The 19,285-nt window shown below is 43.1% G+C and overlaps 1 protein-coding gene across 3 annotated transcripts in view; it reads left to right on the forward strand.

The window, feature by feature from the left end:
- Positions 1-6,186: 6,186 nt before the first annotated feature.
- Positions 6,187-19,285, forward strand: part of KLHL8 (kelch like family member 8) — a 28,161-nt gene continuing 15,062 nt past the window's right edge. Inside the window, exons 1-3 of one of the 3 annotated variants that reach the window (XM_018576209.1) lie at positions 6,187-6,442; positions 14,460-15,008; positions 16,627-16,813. In XM_018576209.1, coding sequence (XP_018431711.1) covers positions 6,230-6,442; positions 14,460-15,008; positions 16,627-16,813 — 949 coding nt within the window. In that variant the 5' untranslated portion in view covers positions 6,187-6,229. Of the gene's footprint in view, positions 6,447-14,459; positions 15,009-16,626; positions 16,814-19,285 lie in introns of all 3 variants that reach the window. The other 2 variants (XM_018576210.1, XM_018576211.1) reach the window with 2 other exon arrangements.

Below are 19,285 nucleotides of genomic sequence, written 5' to 3' on the forward strand. Positions count from 1 at the left end.
ATCCTTTCCAGAAGGGGGGGGGGGGGGGAGTGACGGTTGCTTGAGATATACTGTACTTGAATTCTGATTGATTTACTACTTTTTGCTCATTGCTTGTACATAAGGATGGATGGTTTGACCCAACTCACCATTTTCATAATCCCAACTTGAACACGTCTACATTCCATCTGCCTGTGGCTTATGTGATAGGCTTCCTCACTGTCTATTGACTTACACCCAGAACAAACCTGAAAGGAAGTAGAAGGGCTCTTGCTGAAGGACTTTGAACACCCAACAATAGAGTAGCAGTGCATGGAAAAAATATTGTGTGCACCAGTTTCTGTAAACAGATTGGGTGTAGTGTTTGTTACTTGTGCAGTTAGATGCACGTAGCCTTTGGGGCAATAAGAGAACCCTAGGAAGACACCTGTAAATTTTATATGAAAAGGTTGGAAGCTTTGTACTATTGGCCATCTTTATTGCTAATATGAACATTTCAATGAAATGAAAATACAAGTGTTCCAAATATTTGTCAGTATTTGGCCAACAGTGAGTAGGTCTGCGCCACTGTTTTACGTATTGTCCTAAACATTTGAAATCAGTCACGATGCAACAAGAGAAATGTTAATGCAGACGTTCTGACAATACATTCCAAGTAAGGCCAAATGTTTCATTTGTGTGCCTGCAAAGCAAGTGGTCTTTTAGATGCTGTGTGTTCTCCCAGTACATTCCAGACTATGTGGCACTATTGGCAGTGTTTTTGAGGTGAGAAGCCTCACTTTTTGTGATAGATAGGTCTATGGCAGGGCTGGACAAATCCCAGGAGCCAGGTAGCCAATGCTCTTTAAAAATTATAGCTGGTGCCTAACATTCTCTAGTTGTTGTCAATGCTGACTCCAAAAAAACAAACACTGTTTGTTCCAACTGGCGCCTGAATTCCATATTCATTTGTTCTTCAATATCAATATAACAAGCTTCCAAAAAAGGTAATGACTCATACCACCAATCCAGTGCATAAAAAAAACATCTATAAAAGAGTGGCGGCGTAAAGATGAGCTGTTGGACTCCACACACGCCAGTTTTATGATGCATTTTGGGGGAGTCGTATAAGGCCTACATGAGCTAGATGAGTGGGTTGTCACTCACTTGGATGGGTGAGGTAGAAAAATAGAGATCTGAAAACTCTGGGTCATATTTCAGATGTCCCATCCATGTCGGGGGTATTGTCCACATTTTCTTTGCCCAGGAGCAGGATACCTTTTCTGTAAAGTTTGAACCCTTTTTATTGTAATATGGTCTTTCCTTTGTCCCACTCCTATATAACAACAGCAAAAAGTTTCCCAGCACACTCACCAGCCGCCAGCATGCAAAAAAAAAAACGTCTAGCCGCTAAGGTTAAAAACAGAGGTTTAGATACACGTCTTCTGCTGAAAATGTGGAAGTCACAATGCCTTGTCAAGGCACCTCTATATAGTGCGGTCCTAACTCTAACCTATGAGAGTAGCCATCTTGGAGCACATGTAGCAAAAGATAAAATTGGGTGCAGGTTTGTCAGGAGGAAGCCCAACCTCCCTTAAAGGCACAGGGACACACCCCGCACATCACAACGGCATCTAAGACATCACTGCATCAAATCAGTCAAGCAAAACAAATGACAAACGCACTCATCAACTTGTCACCAGCTTTACAGCCCCACTCTTATATCATTTTTTTTGTAACGGTATGTTTTCCCTGCACTGCCTGCCTTTGGGGATATTAAATGCCAAAAATATTGAGCTGTTTTTTTTTTTTTTTCTTTCAGTGTGTGTGTGTGTTATACTGTATCATTGGTGCCAGTATGGCAGGCTGTAAATTACTGTTAATCTGGGTGAGATTGCATTGTGTGGCTGTGCTCTCACATTCCTTGTATTGCATCGGTTGGATGACAAAGATTGAGATGACTAATCTGATTGCATGCAGATTAATATCGGTATGTGGAATTAATCATAGCCAGACAGGGATCTGTGTGTCTGGTGCATATGTGTGGGCAGTGGGAAAGTAAGACACTGAGGTGGTGTTCATGCTACCCTTAGTAATATTGCCAGGTTTAGTTTATCTGTAAGTGCAAGTGAGAGCAGTGTATGTGGCCCTGGCCTGTGTGCGCCAGTCTGTTGGAGTAAGGTTCCTCACAAGCCTGTAGCTCTTTGGTGTACAGAATCTCCTTTCACTGTCCAGTCGTAGGTTGGGGAAGGGACAAAACCTGTAAGATCCCAAACTCTGAAAACCAAGAGAAGATGTTGGTGCGGGCAAGAGAGATCACGGGTGTTGCATTGCTGGAGCAGAGGTGAGTAAAGTTTCACTTTAAGTGCAACAGAAAAAAATCAGGTCTCCTGCCTAGCCAGACAGGGTTGTGCTGTGTAAACATCCAAACTGGATGGACAGAAACTGTTTCCATATATGTATTCCATTTGTGTACTGTATTTAGTTTGCCCAAAGTTCCACTTTAATGCCAGTTGGGTTTTGTTTTGTTTTTTTCAGCAGTTCTAAATGGTCGGCTATAACATTTTGAGAAGGAAGAGTTCCCATACGTTTTAATACTGTCCAAACTCAAGATTATTCATTCTAAACTTGGTAGATTGTACAGAGTAAAGATGAAAAATCCTTCTATCAAAATGTAAGGAAAACTGAAAGCAAAGACTGAGGTTTGTGGTCACTTTTCCAATATGCTTATGTCTAACTAAACATGTTTACACAATTTTTTATTGGATCTTATATGAGCCCACGCATGTTTTACTTGTCTAAATTTAGTAAATTGTACAATCAGACTTTGATGTGAGATTCCAATGCCTGAAAATATGGATTTATTTTTTTCTCCATAGCTGTGAGGTTGACTCTTGGGTTCAGTGGAGCCATTTTAAATGAGTCTGCCTACGTTAAAAGCAATTTGCAGATCCAGCGTGGACCTTCCTCCTTTCTATTTTTGCCCCTGAAGAAAAGCTACAATTATTTTAGATTGAAGCTGATTCATATGTTGCTTCATAAGGGAGCATATTGTGCTGCGTGAGCTACGGCCAGAGCACCCAGCACAGAAAATGTGTTCTGCAGAGGAAATAATGGATGGCTTTATAATGTCCAGTGAATGCTTCTAAATACCATGGTTGGGGAATGCTATGGTTATGCTAACAGCAGCACAAATTAATGAGTATTAAATGTGTTCACAAGCTTTAAATAAGAAGCACAATAAACTACACATTGAAATCACAAAATCCCACTCATTACTAAAGGTTTCCATGGTTACGGACTAATTGTGCTGGCAGTATGATCTCAATAGCATGAACTAGGAGAACGAGTGAACCTGTTTTTCCAGTCTGCTCTTCTTTTTTTTTTTTCCTCCGGATCTTTGAGGGGTGGGCATATAATTTGGAATTCAGGAGTCAGTCTGTCCAATCCAGGAGCCAGCAGGAGTTTTTAGGAGCCAGTTTTTAACAAAAGAAAACCTCTAAGTTAGATGCCTGCTGTAATTTTTAGGGAGCATTGGCTACCTAGATCCTGGGATTTGTCCGGCCCTGTCTTTTATAGCATGTTGAATGCAATGTATATGCAATATAATGCTATTAATTGACATATGTTTGTTAAAGGAGAACTATGAGGTGAGTGCTTTTCACTCACCTCATAGTTCTAGCACCCCCCCCTATTGTTGTTCACTACCTCTATGCTCACCCACCACGCTGTTCAACTGCTGAAGCCTACCGTATTGCACGCCTTGGTACTTCAGCAACCAATCGCCAGGCCCGAGCCCTGACATATTGAGGAAGGGGGAAGGTCATTAGAGCTGTGTAATGTAGGGTGTTCACCTATTGAATTTCAGCTGGTTCCTGACAAACTGGCTGAAATTGGCATAGTGGGTGCCACTGTTGACATCCTCCATCCCACGACCAGCTTATCGCAGAAGCCGGCTGGAAAATTCTCGCCCTTACGGAGTTGCATTCAATTAGCTGCTAGCTCCATTAGGGTGTTCTGACAGTGGCCGGCGGCCAATCTCGCATTTTAGTTTTCTAATTTTTGAGATTGTGGTTCATCACAGGAGTGAGCTTGGAGCGGTGGCTACTTTACAACAAACACAGGGACCATGGAGAACCAAAGTAGCCACCCTCAAGAAGGAAGGACAGTGTTGGCACCAATTCCGATTATGCTTTGAGGCTCTATGGCCAAGTGATACACAAATGGGGTACTTTTTTGTTGGGGTACTTGAATGCATTTTTAAGATTTAAAACGTTTAGTGTCACTTCAAGGTGGTTTTAAGGGTGTGATGGACTTTGAACGGTGCCTGTTAATTATGGAAGCATTTTCAGATATCCTGGATTGAGCCATAAATCTGCCCTTCATTAGCCTCATTTTACAGTCCCCCTTCTCACAAAAAGGAAAGTTAAAATAAAACACTAAATTAAATAAACTAGAAACCAATAAAATATAGGGGAAAACCTTTTTTTTTATTTTTCCAAGCAAATTTCACCTAAGCAGATCAGTGAGCAAAATTAAAAATTGCTTCAAACAGGTTTTGCATTCCCATATAAGTTCATACAGTTGCAAAACTCTCTTGAAGCCGGACAACTGCAGGTCAAATGCACCTGTGAATGATTTCTGAATGTTCCCAGAAACATTACGAACTGATGTCAAATTGATGCTATTGGCACAAGCCCAAGGCACAAAGTTGACGCAGCTCCTCGTGACACCCAAATTGCCTGTAGAATTCCTGTGTGCATCTGATGACCTTTATGGTAACTTGCAAGTGATATTAAAAGGACAAAAGGATTTAAAGCTATGTCAACTGCTGAATAAAACTGCTGCTTAAATCACTTACAATGAATGCTGCTCCTTGATGTCTAAAAGTTTGTTTCCTGCAGAATCAACTGGTCCCCTCAGCACCGGCCCTGACTTCCTGTTTTAGAGGGACTCCTTTCTCAAGCAGAGTGCTATGAAGTCAGCCATGTGTGTGTTAGTAAGCTGTGGGTGTCTCCACAAACACACACATACAGCAAATCAAGCTACTCCCCTCCCCCCACGGCCCCTTTTTTCAAGCTAGTAGATGGAACAGTGGCTGGATTCTGCACTGTCCCTTGTGATCTTGTACTGGACAGGAAGTTCAGGGAAGCCAAGCTAAGAGACTGGGAAACAGCTGTTGAGAAACATGATTGTGTTTGGGCAAAAATGTAAAGCAATGCTTTGTTAGGCAATGTATATTTGTTTTGATTTGGGTTCATGATTGAAAAAAAGTTTGAGAGTTTTTAATACTACTTTAAGTTATATCTAAACTCAAAACTCTTTTAATCCACAAATATCTTCCAGGACAGCTACATGAGAGATAATTTGCTTCTGCCCACTTTAAGAGACACAAGCAGATAGTATAAATACCCCACCCTCAGCTCTCATTTCCGTTTGTTTTCCTGCTATCAGCAGCTCAGAAAAATGTTTGTTGATTTTTTTGATTGGCCGTTAGGTCAGTGGTCACCTTGGTGGCACAGGTCTGTAATCCCACTTTCATGTCTTTTTCTCTAGGTTTCCTATTCTACTGCCAGGTTGTTCTTCTAGTTGTGTGGGGATGACACCTGTGTTTTGAGCTGCCACACTCACCTCCTCAACATGCTGGTGTTGGAATCGGGCTCCCCTGGGTATGTTGCCATTTAGGTCAGCAGCTCAGGGGCAGAATGTCCACCTGCCAGACTCTGCATGAGGAGACTTAGGCCCCGTTCACACTGAGCGATTTTATTGCGCGGTAATTCCCGCGATATCGCGGCTATTTACCGCGCGATATCGCTCTCCAATGCTTGGCAATGGGGCAAAGGGTCCTGCTGTCGCGGGTCGTGTGTCGCTACAGCAGGACCCTTTTTGGAGCGGATTTTGCTGCGATTCTAGCTTGCTCAATGCAAGCATTTGCGCAAAATGCAAATCGCGCGACAAACGTGCGATTTGCGAATCGCGCAGTGTGAATGGGGCCTTAGGGATGTGTGGACTGGCATTTCTTCCTGGAGTGCAGGAAGAAATGGAGTGGAATAGGGAGCATGCTGTGACACAGCATGCTGCTCCTGGTGCAGCTAGGTCGGCTAGAACTATGAGGTGAGTGAAAAGCACTCGCCTCATAGTTCTCCTTTTAACTGAGTTTATTGTAGTAATGATCACATTTGCGGAATGCTCTACTGACTGCTTGTTTTGATTACATCAGGTTCGCAAAATGGCAACATTGAAATGAAGGCTTCTGTACTGGGACTTACTCATGCTGCTAATGGCATCGGAATCTATGCACCCTGGCCCAACCAAACCACAGCAAACCAAAGGGAGAAGGAACGTTTCTCAGGACAAGTCCTTCACAAGTGATGGAGATGGTGATGGCACCTTTGTCTTTGAAGCAGACGACGCCTGGAAGGAATTTCACAGCTCCCTTCTCCATTTCTATGAAGTGGGTGAGTTGTGTGACGTCACTCTTAAAGTAAGTTTGACTACTTTGCTCAATGCTTGAGTTTTTGTATGTTAACTAACAAAATGGAGGGGTTTTCCTTACAGGAGCAGAGGTTTGATCATTTAACCAGAGTCAAGTAGAAGTATTTACAGGACTTGGCTTTATAAGTTTATTGCCAGTTACATGATACCCAGATAAGTGGCATTAACCCCTGCACGACGGGATAATCCCGTCATGAATTCTGAAGGGTTAAACGGACTCGCTGGTACTCCGTTCATAATTGTAGAGCCGGTGGCCGGCTTTACAGTAGAATCGATTCTGGCGGCTTAGCTGCTGCCAGATCGCTTCTACGAACCGGTAAACGGGTCGCCCACCCGACATCCCCCGCTGGGCTCTGCTGCCCCTCCTACGGGCCCAGGACCGGCTTCTTGGGTGTCAGTGGGAAGCTGGGAAGGAGACCGGTGAACGTCCGTTCACCCATCTCCTCCCCGTTCTATGGGTTATTGCATCACTTAAAAAAAGAGAAAATACCAAGTAGCTCGAACTGTTTTGCGCAGAGTGTGCATGTGGGGGGGGCCCATGCCTTCAGCCCACAATAAACCTTTCCTAGCCCTTGGCAGGCTAACCTAAGGAAGGGATTTATTTAAACATGTTTTGTTAGTTTTAAGCCAAGCTCCAGGCTGCTATAAAAGACAAATTAACGCGGCACTGTTTAAAAAAAAAAAAAAAATGCAAGGTCAGTGTAAGTACCTGAATTTGATTTGCTATCAGCTTCTTGCAGGCCCTGTAGTGCAAAACTCAGACTGGGGGAGGGTGAAGCAGCACAAAAACCCATTTAGCTGTTCTGCAGTGCTCATGTGATAACAAGGATCTTGCTGATAGGAGAGAGCAGAGAGATGAGCTCATCAGTCTGCTGCTTTTGACCACACGGGGTGTGGCAGGCATAACACCTACACCCGGAGTTGTTTCAGACCCTGTGTTTCAAATGCGGATCTTCTGGCCCCTAGGTACAATACCAAACTCAGTTGCAGAGATCCTCTGGAAGACTTTTGTACTTGCCATAAAATCCATTTCATAGGAGTTCTTAATGAACTAAAATATGTATTTTAAGGCAAGTAAAAAAATCCTGTTGTGGGGGTGGGCACAGTGGAACAGGGCCATAACTTTTATCAGGTCTTCATTTCTGTGTGTGACCCCCCCCCCCCGGCACACACAATATCTTTTCAATATCTTTGGTATTATCTTTTTTTATTCTGTCCATAATTCCGGGCCCTACACATGATAGCTGTGCCTCTGCGATTTTACTATTAAAATGGAGCCTCTTGTTTGCCTGGATGTTGCTTTGTCCAACCTTTTTGCTACACAAGGCGTTTTACAGGGTTCTGTTGGAGGGAAACTTTACCTATATCTGTAAAATGGCAACAAACACACCTTCAGAAATGTTTAGTAATGACAATCTACAAATGGATACTTCTAGATAATTGCCGGCTTTGTATTCTTTGCATACCTTATTTCTTTTCCTCCTCATTCTTCTCCACAGTGGCCATTTTTACTGAGGGCAGTTATCTCATTTTACTTCCTGGAACTCTGGCACATGTGACTAGGACACGTGACCATGCACATCATCTCAGGGGAAACAAAAATGCATTTCTCTGAGATCTTGTGAGACTTTGTAGTTTACAGATAAGATTTCCCAGCAGTGCACTGTGATCTTGTCTTCCCAGGAGGCATCTCTTAGGCATGGGCTGCATCACTAATGCCTAAGGGTACCAGGAAGTGGAAAAATGATAATTGTAAGCAAATAAAAATATTAGAGGTGCACTAAATGCACATTTAAGAAAATTACTTTTGCACGATATTCTAATTATTCGAGTTTCACCTGTATAGTGAAAGGGGTAAAGGACACTTATTTAACAGTGCATGATTGGTGCTTTTCCTTGTGTGTACATGACAGGTGCTCTTCAGCACAACCTGTGCAAATTTGCAGAAGTCTCTAACAGACTTGGTGTGCCACTTAGAATTTCTGACTTTTATTGTATCCTTGGTTATTTATCACCCGTGAATCATAGTTGTAAGAATGTCATTTTATTTTCCTGGAAGAGTTGGGGACGTTGGTTCAGAGTGGTACCATTTTATATTTACCTTTTATGTATGTATAATTTACCAGTGACCGCCGAAAGTGGCTTTCTCAACCTGCTGTTTCACATTAAATGTGTTTTAATATTAAACCGCATAGTTGAAGAAAGTTAAATAGTTTCTAAAATGCTAGGGAAAAAACACAAACAAGGGGCGCCTTTCCTGGTGCAGACAAATTTAATAAGATCAGAATTGAAGAAACATATAAAACATACTCACAAAATTCATGATAGAAGTATAAAAGATATATGTTAAGTCCATGGACCCAAGGTGAAGTCTATGAGAGCTGCACAGCCGTGTCTATGTGTCAGCAGGAGACTGTGTGCTGTATGATGATGCGTTTCCGGGGTCACGCCCCCTTCATCAGATACAGACCTCCTCCGTCCCATGTGCTAGATATAGTAGTGACTGGCCAATCGGCAAGTGTGCGGGAGCCCTGTCGGTTTAGACCGCAGCTGTTACAGGGTTTGTGTAACGAGTCCTCCGTAACTAAAGACATTGCGCCCTGTCCTGTAACTGACAGCCCGTCAAGGCGCTGGACCAATCATAAGAGGGCTATACGTGGGCTCGCCTGGAGGGAGTGGCCAGTGTTAGCATCCAATCCACGAGGCAGAAAACCGAACCTTGTTCTGCCAAGTGGCGTATCGATTGTGCAGCATGTCAGCTGTACAGCAAGCACTATGAGAGGGAGGTGGACTGTTTACAGAGAGCAATTTAAAACGCATACCATGACAAATGTAAATAGTTCATCGTCAGCTAGCAGAGGCTATGTATGCCATGACAAAACAGATTTAGGCTGATAAGCAAGAAATATTATTACACAAAGATGTGAACATTGGTCTTAAAGCATAGCTCAACCCAGGATCAAAACCAATATATTGCAGCTTTATCAGTCCTTAGATATGGTGGCTGCATTAATAACTCGCATATATGGAGTCTACATTAACCGATCAATAATTAAAAAAAAATATCCGTACAGCTAGACTCTTAATACATGCATTGCAAAAATGCTCACAAACGGTATTCAATCGTCCCACAGTGTGATATATTAAAATCCTGTGTCCAAATCATTGTGAGCATTTTTGAAATGCAGGTATTAGGTCTAGCTGTACGGATATTTGTTTAAAATGATCGGTTAATGTAGACTCCATCTATGCGAGTAATTCCCTATGGGAGATTATATAGAGATCTATTTGCTCACTTTAGTTCTGCGTGTTTAAAGGAGAACTATGAGGTGAGTGATTTTCTCTCAGCCTCATAGTGCGAGCTGACTTGTGACAATGAAAGTGTCACACATTGGCTCAATAGATCAGGAAGTGAGCAAACACATACGTCACTCGCTCACTTCTCGATCCTGTCCCTGCAGAGAGCCGTGGCTGTCACTCTTGGCTCCCTGCAGGGATTCCCTCCGATCCTCCAGCGCTGACTGGTGGAACGGGAGGGGGCAGGTACAGCTGGCTCTGCCTCTAGATTGGCAGAGCCAGCTGTCAATCACGCAGCTGGGTGGATTTCGACAATGTCGGGATCCGTCCCGGCTGCGGTGGTCTCGGTATACCGCCAGCTGTGATGACAACATGCTGGCCAAAGACTCCATATAAAAGAAGACCGATTTGAAGGTCCAGCCATGGAGGGGAGTGTGTACATTACAGTGCTGGAAGGGATCGCTTTGCTGGGTAAGCATGCCATAATGTGTAAATATGCTGTGCATACTAGCACACTATGGTGAAAAGCTTCTGGGAGGCCCAAATTTAGCTGTGTGTGTGTATACAAACAGCAAAACGTTTTCCCACGAAACTCGCCAGCCAGCATGCAAAAAAAATCTGTCTAACCACTAAGGTTAAAAACAGAGGTTTAAATACACGTCTGCAGTATATGTGAAAGCCGCACAGCCACGTCAAGGCCCCTCTGTGTAGTGCGGTGCTAACTCTAACCTATGAGAGTCTCCATCTTGGAACACACATGGCAACAGATCAAATTGGGTGCAGGTTTGTCAGGAGGAAGCCCAACCTCCTTAATGGCACAGGGACGCACAAGGGATCCCGCATATCACAAGGCAGCTGAGACCCCCCCCAATGCGTCACTGCACCATATCAGTCAAGCAAAACAATTGGCAAACGCACTCATCAATTCGTTACCAGCTTTACAGCAGGGTGCACGTGGAAGTGCCTAATACAGATCAAACAACAAAAAGCTTTCCCAGCACACTCGCCAGCCAGCACACACACTGGTACCTCGGTTCACGAACTTAATTCGTTCCACGATTCTAGACACGAACCGAATTAAACTGTGATCAGACCGTGATCTCGACTAGAGGAAGCCATGACCAGTATCAGTGCAGGGAAGATGGCTGAGGTTATGTTTGTCTCCTGATGCAGAGTTCATGAACGGAAGCAAAATTTTGTAGAACTTCCTGTTCACGAACAGAAGTGTGTGTGTGTGTGTGTGTGTCACCCATAAAACCCTACAAATGTGTATTTTATTTTTTAATTACAAAGCTGTTCTGTGATACAGATGCGCACACTTGGTAGACAGTGTGTGTGTGTGTGTGTGTTATCATGAGCTTTGGCAGAGCAGCATCCTCTCTCTTTGGTACGCCTTTTCATGTATGGTATTTTCACTGAGCTAGTCTGAATTCACTTTTGGTTATCTTATAGTTCGTCTGTCTGCTTATTTTGAAAAAAACAAAATATAAAACCTTTTTAGAGGTAAAAACAAACAAACATGCAAGTCCTGCTAAAATTGGGAATTTGTGTTCATTTGCATGTTCAGCTGTGAGAAATGTTGGAACAGTAAGCTTATATTTTTTTTTATGCCTTCCATTTCTACCGCAAGGTAAAGGTTGTTTTTGGTTTTTTTTGTGTGTTTTTACTCCTCCCACCCGAGGTGGGATTACAGTGATTTCAGAAAACTAGCCATGCGCTCCAAGTTATTTACTTAATGTGAAACCCAGAGTTATAATCACTTATTAACAGTTCTAGTTCTTGAATCTAACCCTTGGTGACATGCAGGCTATAATAACCTTCTCACGATAACCTGCATGGCTCTGAATTGCCAGTAAGTGTTCATCACCGAAAGGCCAATTTCTGGGTTTTTTCTTCTATTGTCTTTATGGTCTCATCTCTCAAACTTTTTTTTTTTTTGTGTGTGTGTTTTTAAACAGGAGCCCATTGTCAACGGTATGTTTTAGACCAGTGGTTTTTAACTTCTGAGCTATAGAGTACCTCGGCTACAGTGCTGGAAAGCACCCAAGACATACTAGAGCAGGGATAGGCAACCTTGGCACTCTAGCTGTACAGTAGTGCAACTACAAATCCTGTTAATGCCTGTGGCTGCCAGTCTTGCAATGCCATGTGGGACATGTAGGTCCGCAACAGCTGTAGTTTCAAGGTTGCCTACCACTGTACTAGAAGAAATCATGGTCGGGCTATGGGCATGCTACAGGTGTGGTTAGAGACTGGAAACCTGTTGCAGCAGACTGCTATAGATTATTGCCATTAATTCTCCTTTGAGACTCCAGTAGTGAGAATGGGCGCACTAAATTTGCAAAGGGTCCCATGTGGGCCTTGGGCCATACAGGTGAAACTCGAATAATTAGAATATCGTGAAAAAGTAATTGCAGTAAGTAGAGCTGCAGCTAACGATTATTTTCAAAATCGATTAGTTAGCCGATTATTAAGTTCGATTTAATCGGATAGAAAATTAAAATTAAAGTTTAAAAAAACGGCTCCATTGATGGGACTGCTAGTTTGTATTGCGATTGTCGTCCATCACAGGAGCAAACTTGGAACGGTGGAAGTAAAATATAGTGAAATTAAAAGTGTAAAATTGAATGAATGCAGAATGGCACCGGCTATAGAGGACTACAAAACCCAGCAATAATGCATTATAGGTGGCGGTATTCTGCATTGCGCTGTATAATGTACTATTGCTGGGTTTTGTAGTCCTCTATAGCTGGTGGTGTTCGGCATTGTGCTGTATAATGTATTATTGCTGGGATTTGTTGTACTCCACGAGTTTCACCTGTAGGTTGAACTCCAGGGTATTGCAGTGGTATTTCTAAATGCTAGATGAGAAGGATTTGCAAAAAAGCTGTGAGATGATGGCAAATTTATCTCAACCAATTAGCCTGCTACTGTTCTGCTTGAGATCTCTTCCAGCCCGTTGTAGTAAATTCTACTGAATGCGTCTATTGTACACTTTGATAAATTATGTTTGTTTTTATGTTAAAATATGCTGTGTCATTTTCATTGGTAAGCTTTCGATTGAATAAAATGTATCTAGCTTTAATTTACAGAAATATGCACATTGTGCCTAAAGGGTAGGAAGTGTGTGTTTGCTGATTCCTCGATTTAGGACACATTTACATGGGGCAATCTGGCATTCCTGGTGTCCCCTTTCGGATTGCGGCCGCTGTACCCATTCAAGTAAATGACCAGGTGACAGTGGCTCCATCTGTAGCCGGCAGTCTGCATTTAATCATATATAATATGATTACATGTGGTTTGGAATAGGTCACTGTCACTGGACACAAGATAGATCTATTCCGAACCTCATTTAACCCCTTCCCTGCCACCGACGTAAGGCATACGGTGGAAGAAAAATGTTCCCAGCCTGCCACGTCAGTACGTGGTGGCATTTAACATTCTACTACAAGTTTAGCGTTCTACCGTTTAGCGACCATGAACTTGTATTAGAACGGTTCTCCTTTAAATTAATAGCTGTCATCAGTGGCTGACGACAGCTATTAACAAAAATCCCGGGCGCCCCCCGGCTGCCGGCATCTGAATCATCTCCTCCCTGCCTGGAGCCGCTCAGGGATCTGTCTATCCATCGATCTCCCCCCTGCTCTCCCCCGCTTGTATGGGCTGAGGCAGCGTGGATCTGAGGAGAAATGGCCGGCTGGGGCGGAGGATGGAGCCACTTGATCGCGGGCAGGAGAGTGGAGCTGCTATCATCCGGTCAGTTTTAGGATGACAGCGGCTGTGTGCGTGGCCAAGCGGACGATCGGTAAATACCTGTGATATTTACCGATGCTCTGTGTGAAGGAAAAACACTCTAGTGATCAGCTGATTACTCCAATGTTTGTAAATAACTGGGGACACATAGTACTGTGTCTCCAGTTATAAATGAACAGGAAGTGCTTTACATCACTTCCTGTTCATTCATGACTTTCTCAATGGGGAGAAGCACTCACTACAGAGGCTTCTCCCCATTCAGAACCTATTGATAATAAATAATAATCTGCTATCAACAGATTCTGCATTAATGGGAAGCCTCTGCACTGAGTGCTTTCCATTCATTTAGAACAGAGGCTGCAGAAAAAGAGATTGAGGACTCTGTCAATTTATTTTTCTATTTCAAAAGGGAAATGTCAGGGGTCTGTTTAGGCCCCTAATATTTCGCTGAAGCCAGATGCTGTTTACTTATGGTTCTAGTGTTATGTATTACACACCAGATTACCGGTTGTGAGAACGCATATTTCTTGCAGGAAAGGGGATTTTTTTTTTTAGATGTTAATAGTAACTAATTAAAGTGATATTAAAGTCAAATGGTTTTTTCAGCTATTTGAAATGCTGATGAAATCATTTAAAATAAAACCTGCTTCTTGATGTTTAAAAATGTCCTGCAGAATCAGCTGGTCCCCTGAGCACTGGCCCTGATATTCTGTTTTGGGTGGCTCCTTTCCTTTTGTGTGCTAGCAAGCTGTGTGTCTACACAGACACAGCAGGACAAGCCACTCCATTGCTTCTCTGCTCCAAGCAGAGAGAGATGGAACTGTTCAGAAACACAATGACTAATTGTTTTTGAAAAAATGTAAAGAAATACTTTACTGGGCAATGTATATTGTCAATAATGTCATTATTGAAAAAAGTTTGATAGTTTAATACTACCAAATTTTGTTTTTTCAAAGGTTGGTTCAAAGTTGATCCCCTGCCACAAGCTTGTCTTGGCATGCGTGATACCCTATTTCCGTGCCATGTTCCTTTCTGATATGGCAGAGGCAAAACAAACAGTCATCGAGATCCGGGACTTTGATGGTGATGCGTTTGAAGATTTGGTGAAGTTTGCTTATTCATCCCGAGTGACCCTCACAGTTGATAACGTCCAGCCGCTTCTGTATGCGGCCTGCATTCTCCAAGTGGAACTTGTTGCCAAGGCCTGCTGTGAATACATGAAGCTGCATTTTCATCCCTCTAACTGCCTGGCTGTGAGGGCTTTTGCAGAGAGCCACAACAGAGTAGATTTGATGGACATGGCAGACCGCTTTGCTTGTGACCATTTTGCAGAAGTGGTAGATTGCGATGACTTTGCCAGCATGTCTCCTCAGCATCTGTATAAGTTGTTGTCTTCTGAAGATCTTAATATTGAGACTGAAAAACAGGTCTACAATGCAGCCATAAAGTGGCTTCATGCCAACCCCCAGCACCATGAAGCATGGCTGAACGAAATACTGTCTCAGGTACCCCATTTATTGATCAACTGGACGTTGGGAAACTGGTATCCCACGAAGGTGGACATTTGCACTTCTGCTTCTGATAAAGCAATAATGTAACCACTTCACTTCAGTACTGGCACGTTAAACCCCCTTCTATTACCAGGCTAGTTTTCAGTGCTGTGAATGTTTGAGAATTACTATGTCGCACTGTACCCAAATTATTTTTATATCATATTCTGAGATGGAGCTTTCTTTTCATGGTATTTAATCACCTCTTTATGTTTTAACTATATCAATGAAAAAAAGACCAAAACAAATTGAAGGAAAAAAAGTTTCCCCTACTGCTGCTACAAAACATAGCAAATAGAAATGCCAGGAGAGTATGAAAACCCCCAAAATGACCCTTTTTTTGGAAAGTAGATACCCCAAGATGATCTGACTTGTTTTATGTGTGCTTTTTTGGAAATGAAAAAACATGCTGGTATTGAGGGGGTTAAAATGTGGAGCTTTTAAATGGTGCACAAGATGACAATAAATGTACAGGTCATACAAGAGGGAGGTGAAGAGGTTCATGTACAGGTCACATACAGTGGGAGGATGAAGGTGAAGGGTTTAGTGTACAGATGTGCAGGACAAGAGGAGGGGGTTATTATCCAGTTTAGAGCAGAGATAGAATGGAGCCAACATATACAGGAGAGGGGGTAAAAGGGATACAAATTGTTAACTTTACTATAATTTGCTGCTACTGCAGCTTTTTTCGCTAGGTGTTGCTACTGCAGCTTGTTTTCACTAGGAAGTAATGAGTGAGAGACTTATTCATTAGTTCCTTTTCTTTCCACTGTCCCTGTTGTAAGAGGGGGGGAGCGCTAGGCAATGTAAACATTGCCATGTGATTGCTGTGATAATCATAGCGATTCACAAGGCACAGAGCCAGTCCCCTCAACATTTTTCTGTACTGTATTTTACATTACAAATTTGATGGACTGATAGCTGCTGAGCTGCAGCTGGGATGGTTATCTCTCAATATAAGAGGGTGCTGTAGCAACTGTTAGCTGGATTGGCTGGTGTCAACACATCGATAAGCGCACCATGGATCCATAATCAATAGGCTGGCTTCAATGAACGTTTGCTCTGTTGATTATGGTTTCATGTTGTAATGGCAACATACACTGAGTGGCCAGTTTGTTATGACCACCTGACGTTTGTAGGCAAGTTAGCTATAATTTCGCTCTGAAGTTGCTAGAGGGCCAGACCATTGTTTACCCATATCTTATCTGTTAGGGCAGAATGGGGAGTGGCAAGACTGGTACAAGACAACAGAAGGGCAACAGTGCAGTGTCAGATTCCTCGCATCACCTTTCATCATCTCGTGGAGTCACGAGGCGGCCCAACCAAGTCATCTCGTGGAGTCATCTCGTGGCCCAACTAAGTACTGATGGGGTGGTCATAATAATCTGGCCACTCGGTGTATGTTCTTGCCTAACTGTTGGGAAGGGGGAACAAAGGGAGATGAGCTGTCTCAAAGAAGTGCTTAAGGTGACAGTTTAGCTATAAATAGTGCTTCCTGGAGTTCCTCTTTTTAAGGTTCCCTCTTACATGTTGTAAACCCTGAAGATTTATGTCATTTGGTTTCTTTTTCCAGGTTCGACTGCCATTGTTACCTGTTGAATTTTTGATGTCTGTTGTGGCCAAAGAGCAGATAATCAGAAAGGACTTGAAATGCAGAGATCTACTGGATGAAGCAAGGAACTATCACCTGCACCAAAGCAGCCGGGCTCTCCTTGACTTTGACTATACAATCCGCACTAAACCCAGGAAACAGACTGCCGGTAAGGAGGACATTTGGTTTTTTGGTATCCTTAAAAGATTCACCAGGTTACGTGACATTTTCTTAAGTTGCCTATAGATGTTCTATCTGCAGATTGCTAGATTTTAGTGGTGCTTTCGGACTTTATACCCTCTTAAAATTGACCTTTTTAAGTAACTTTACAAACCTGCATGATGACATTTCTGACACGTCCCAATATACAGCAATAGCAACATTTTTCAGAAAAGCATCATTACATTGAGAAGTCTTCCTAAAGGAGAACTATGGGGTTAGGGCTTTTCCCCATAGTTCTCCTAAGGGTAACGGGAGGACCCAAATTAGCGTCCTCCCGTCACCCTAACCTCAGTATACCGCAAGCTACAGCTCGCGGTATACTGAGATGCCGCAGCTGAAACGGATCCCGACAATTATGTCTGGATTCAATGCTTCTAGATCCACTTTAAGGATCTCTGCACTTTCTTACAAAATGTAAGATTGCGTGATATAAATCCTCTAAATAATACTTCCTCTCAGTTTTGTCTGCATGTGAAGGGCAGGCAGCTTAAGTTCTGGTCAGTGTAGACTTTGGATGTTGTTGTTGTTTCAGCTAGTGACAGCTAGTCATCGCTTCTCCTAGACCTCTGATTACATGCTTTTGCATATGTTAAAGATTTCCAAAAAATAGCCCTTTGGTTGAACTGGAGCAAAAATCCACATAAATTTCTAATCTCCTTCTCCCAAGTCATCTTTCAGAAAAAGCATATGAAAGAGAGGCTCGAAACACATCATCCACATAATAAAAGAACACAAGTCCTAAGGCACCTCAGTTATTTTGTGTTTCTTCCGGCCTAACGAGAGCATTGCAACGTTTGTTTTTTCTCTTTTTGTTTTTTTCCCGATTAGACCTGTGTTCTATTTGCAGGGGCCTCCAGGCTCTTGGGTCCCTCTCTTCCCAGAACAGCACCCCCACTGTCCTTTCCTTGGATAGGCAACTATCCTCCCTGGTGTTGTGGCTCTATTGGAGCTTGCCCTGGGCTACAGCCTTGCCTTTGCTTTAGAATGCAGGAGGAGCAGCCGTACCCTGAGGACACTGTCTGCTGGAGCCCCCTCTGTGATATCTCCTAGCCCACATTGGTGGGCTAGGAAGAAATGTAGCCCGTGTTTTTGATCCACCCTCCTTTCTAGGGCTTCTCTTTGCCCCCCTGGGTACCTGTGACCTTTTTTGAGGTCTGGAGCTTTGTCTTACCTTGTTAGGATGGCCGAGCTGGGTAGGTACGGAAGCGTCCCCCAGGAACGTCTCCCTGCCAATGTTCTACTGACTGCCGCTTCCGGCTTGGGCAGCCATTTTGGATTCGGTGGCCATGTTGGGACCAGAGGGGAGAGGCAGGGACTTTGCTTTTTTTTTTTTTTTTAATTCACGGTTCTTTCCTTATGAGGCAAAACTAAAGAATACCTGACACTGGTTTCCACACTGGTCAGGTGGGCACATTGGAGGAGGGGACCGGAGCCTGGGTGGAGTTTCCTGTACCCTGTGGCATTTATTGGACTGACAAACCTGGTGCTTCCTCTCGCCATGCTGTCAGACTCTGCTGCAGCTGTGGCATCTTCAGATCAGGGGGATCAGATTGCTGGTTATTTTTATCGGTTTCAATGCCTTCCTACCTGTACCCTTTCAGTTGGGGGACTTGTGCTTAGGGAATTTTCTGTGCACTTGATACTTTTTCTTTCCTCCACTGGGATGTTTGAGTCCTTTCTGCCTTAATAATCCCTGGTTATTGGTTCCTTTTTAGGCCAAGGCCCTGGGAAGAAAAATCTGTGCTCTCCAATCCTGGTCACACTGCAGAGAATCTATAGGGGTTGAGAACGTATCTAAATGAACAGCATCAATCGTACTAAGGGTTTATCTAAGTAAGGCCTGAACGTAGTTCTGGGGGAGTACCAGTCAAATCCATTTCATATACTGTATACATACACATTAGGGTTCAAAAGTCTGGAGGCATTGTTATGTTTCTTGTTGATACTTTTACTTTCAAGGTAGCATTAAATTGCTGCGCTGTGACATTTTTCACCAACCAAGCTCTGACCACAGGTCATGTTCCAACATTGTAAAATAGGGGAACCTTGTCCGATTCATTATTCCATGCATTCTGTGTGATTTTCCTTCCTTAACACTAAAACAGCACCTCTGCCTGGTCTCGGTTGGTTCAACTCTCCAGAATCTACCGTAAGCTGAAATATCCCTCCCCATCCTGTGCCAACAGTAGAAAATCCTGAGCTGTTCTTGCTGCCAATAGTCAAAGACTGCTACAAGTAAAACTGATAAGCTCAGCAGTTGTAGGAAACAGACTTGACACTGTTTTGTTATAAGTAGGTTTTTGTTTTTTTTCTTTAGGATTGATGTCACACTGACCTTTTTAAGAGAATAGGTCTTTTCAGTATGAATAAACAATGCTTTGCTGAGCTTTCAGCAGAAAAGGGATTCTCATTGAGTTGC

This window comes from Nanorana parkeri, unplaced genomic scaffold (genome assembly GCF_000935625.1).
Source record: "Nanorana parkeri isolate BGI_ZX_2015 unplaced genomic scaffold, ASM93562v1 scaffold59, whole genome shotgun sequence".
Classification (NCBI taxonomy): Eukaryota; Metazoa; Chordata; class Amphibia; order Anura; family Dicroglossidae; genus Nanorana; species Nanorana parkeri.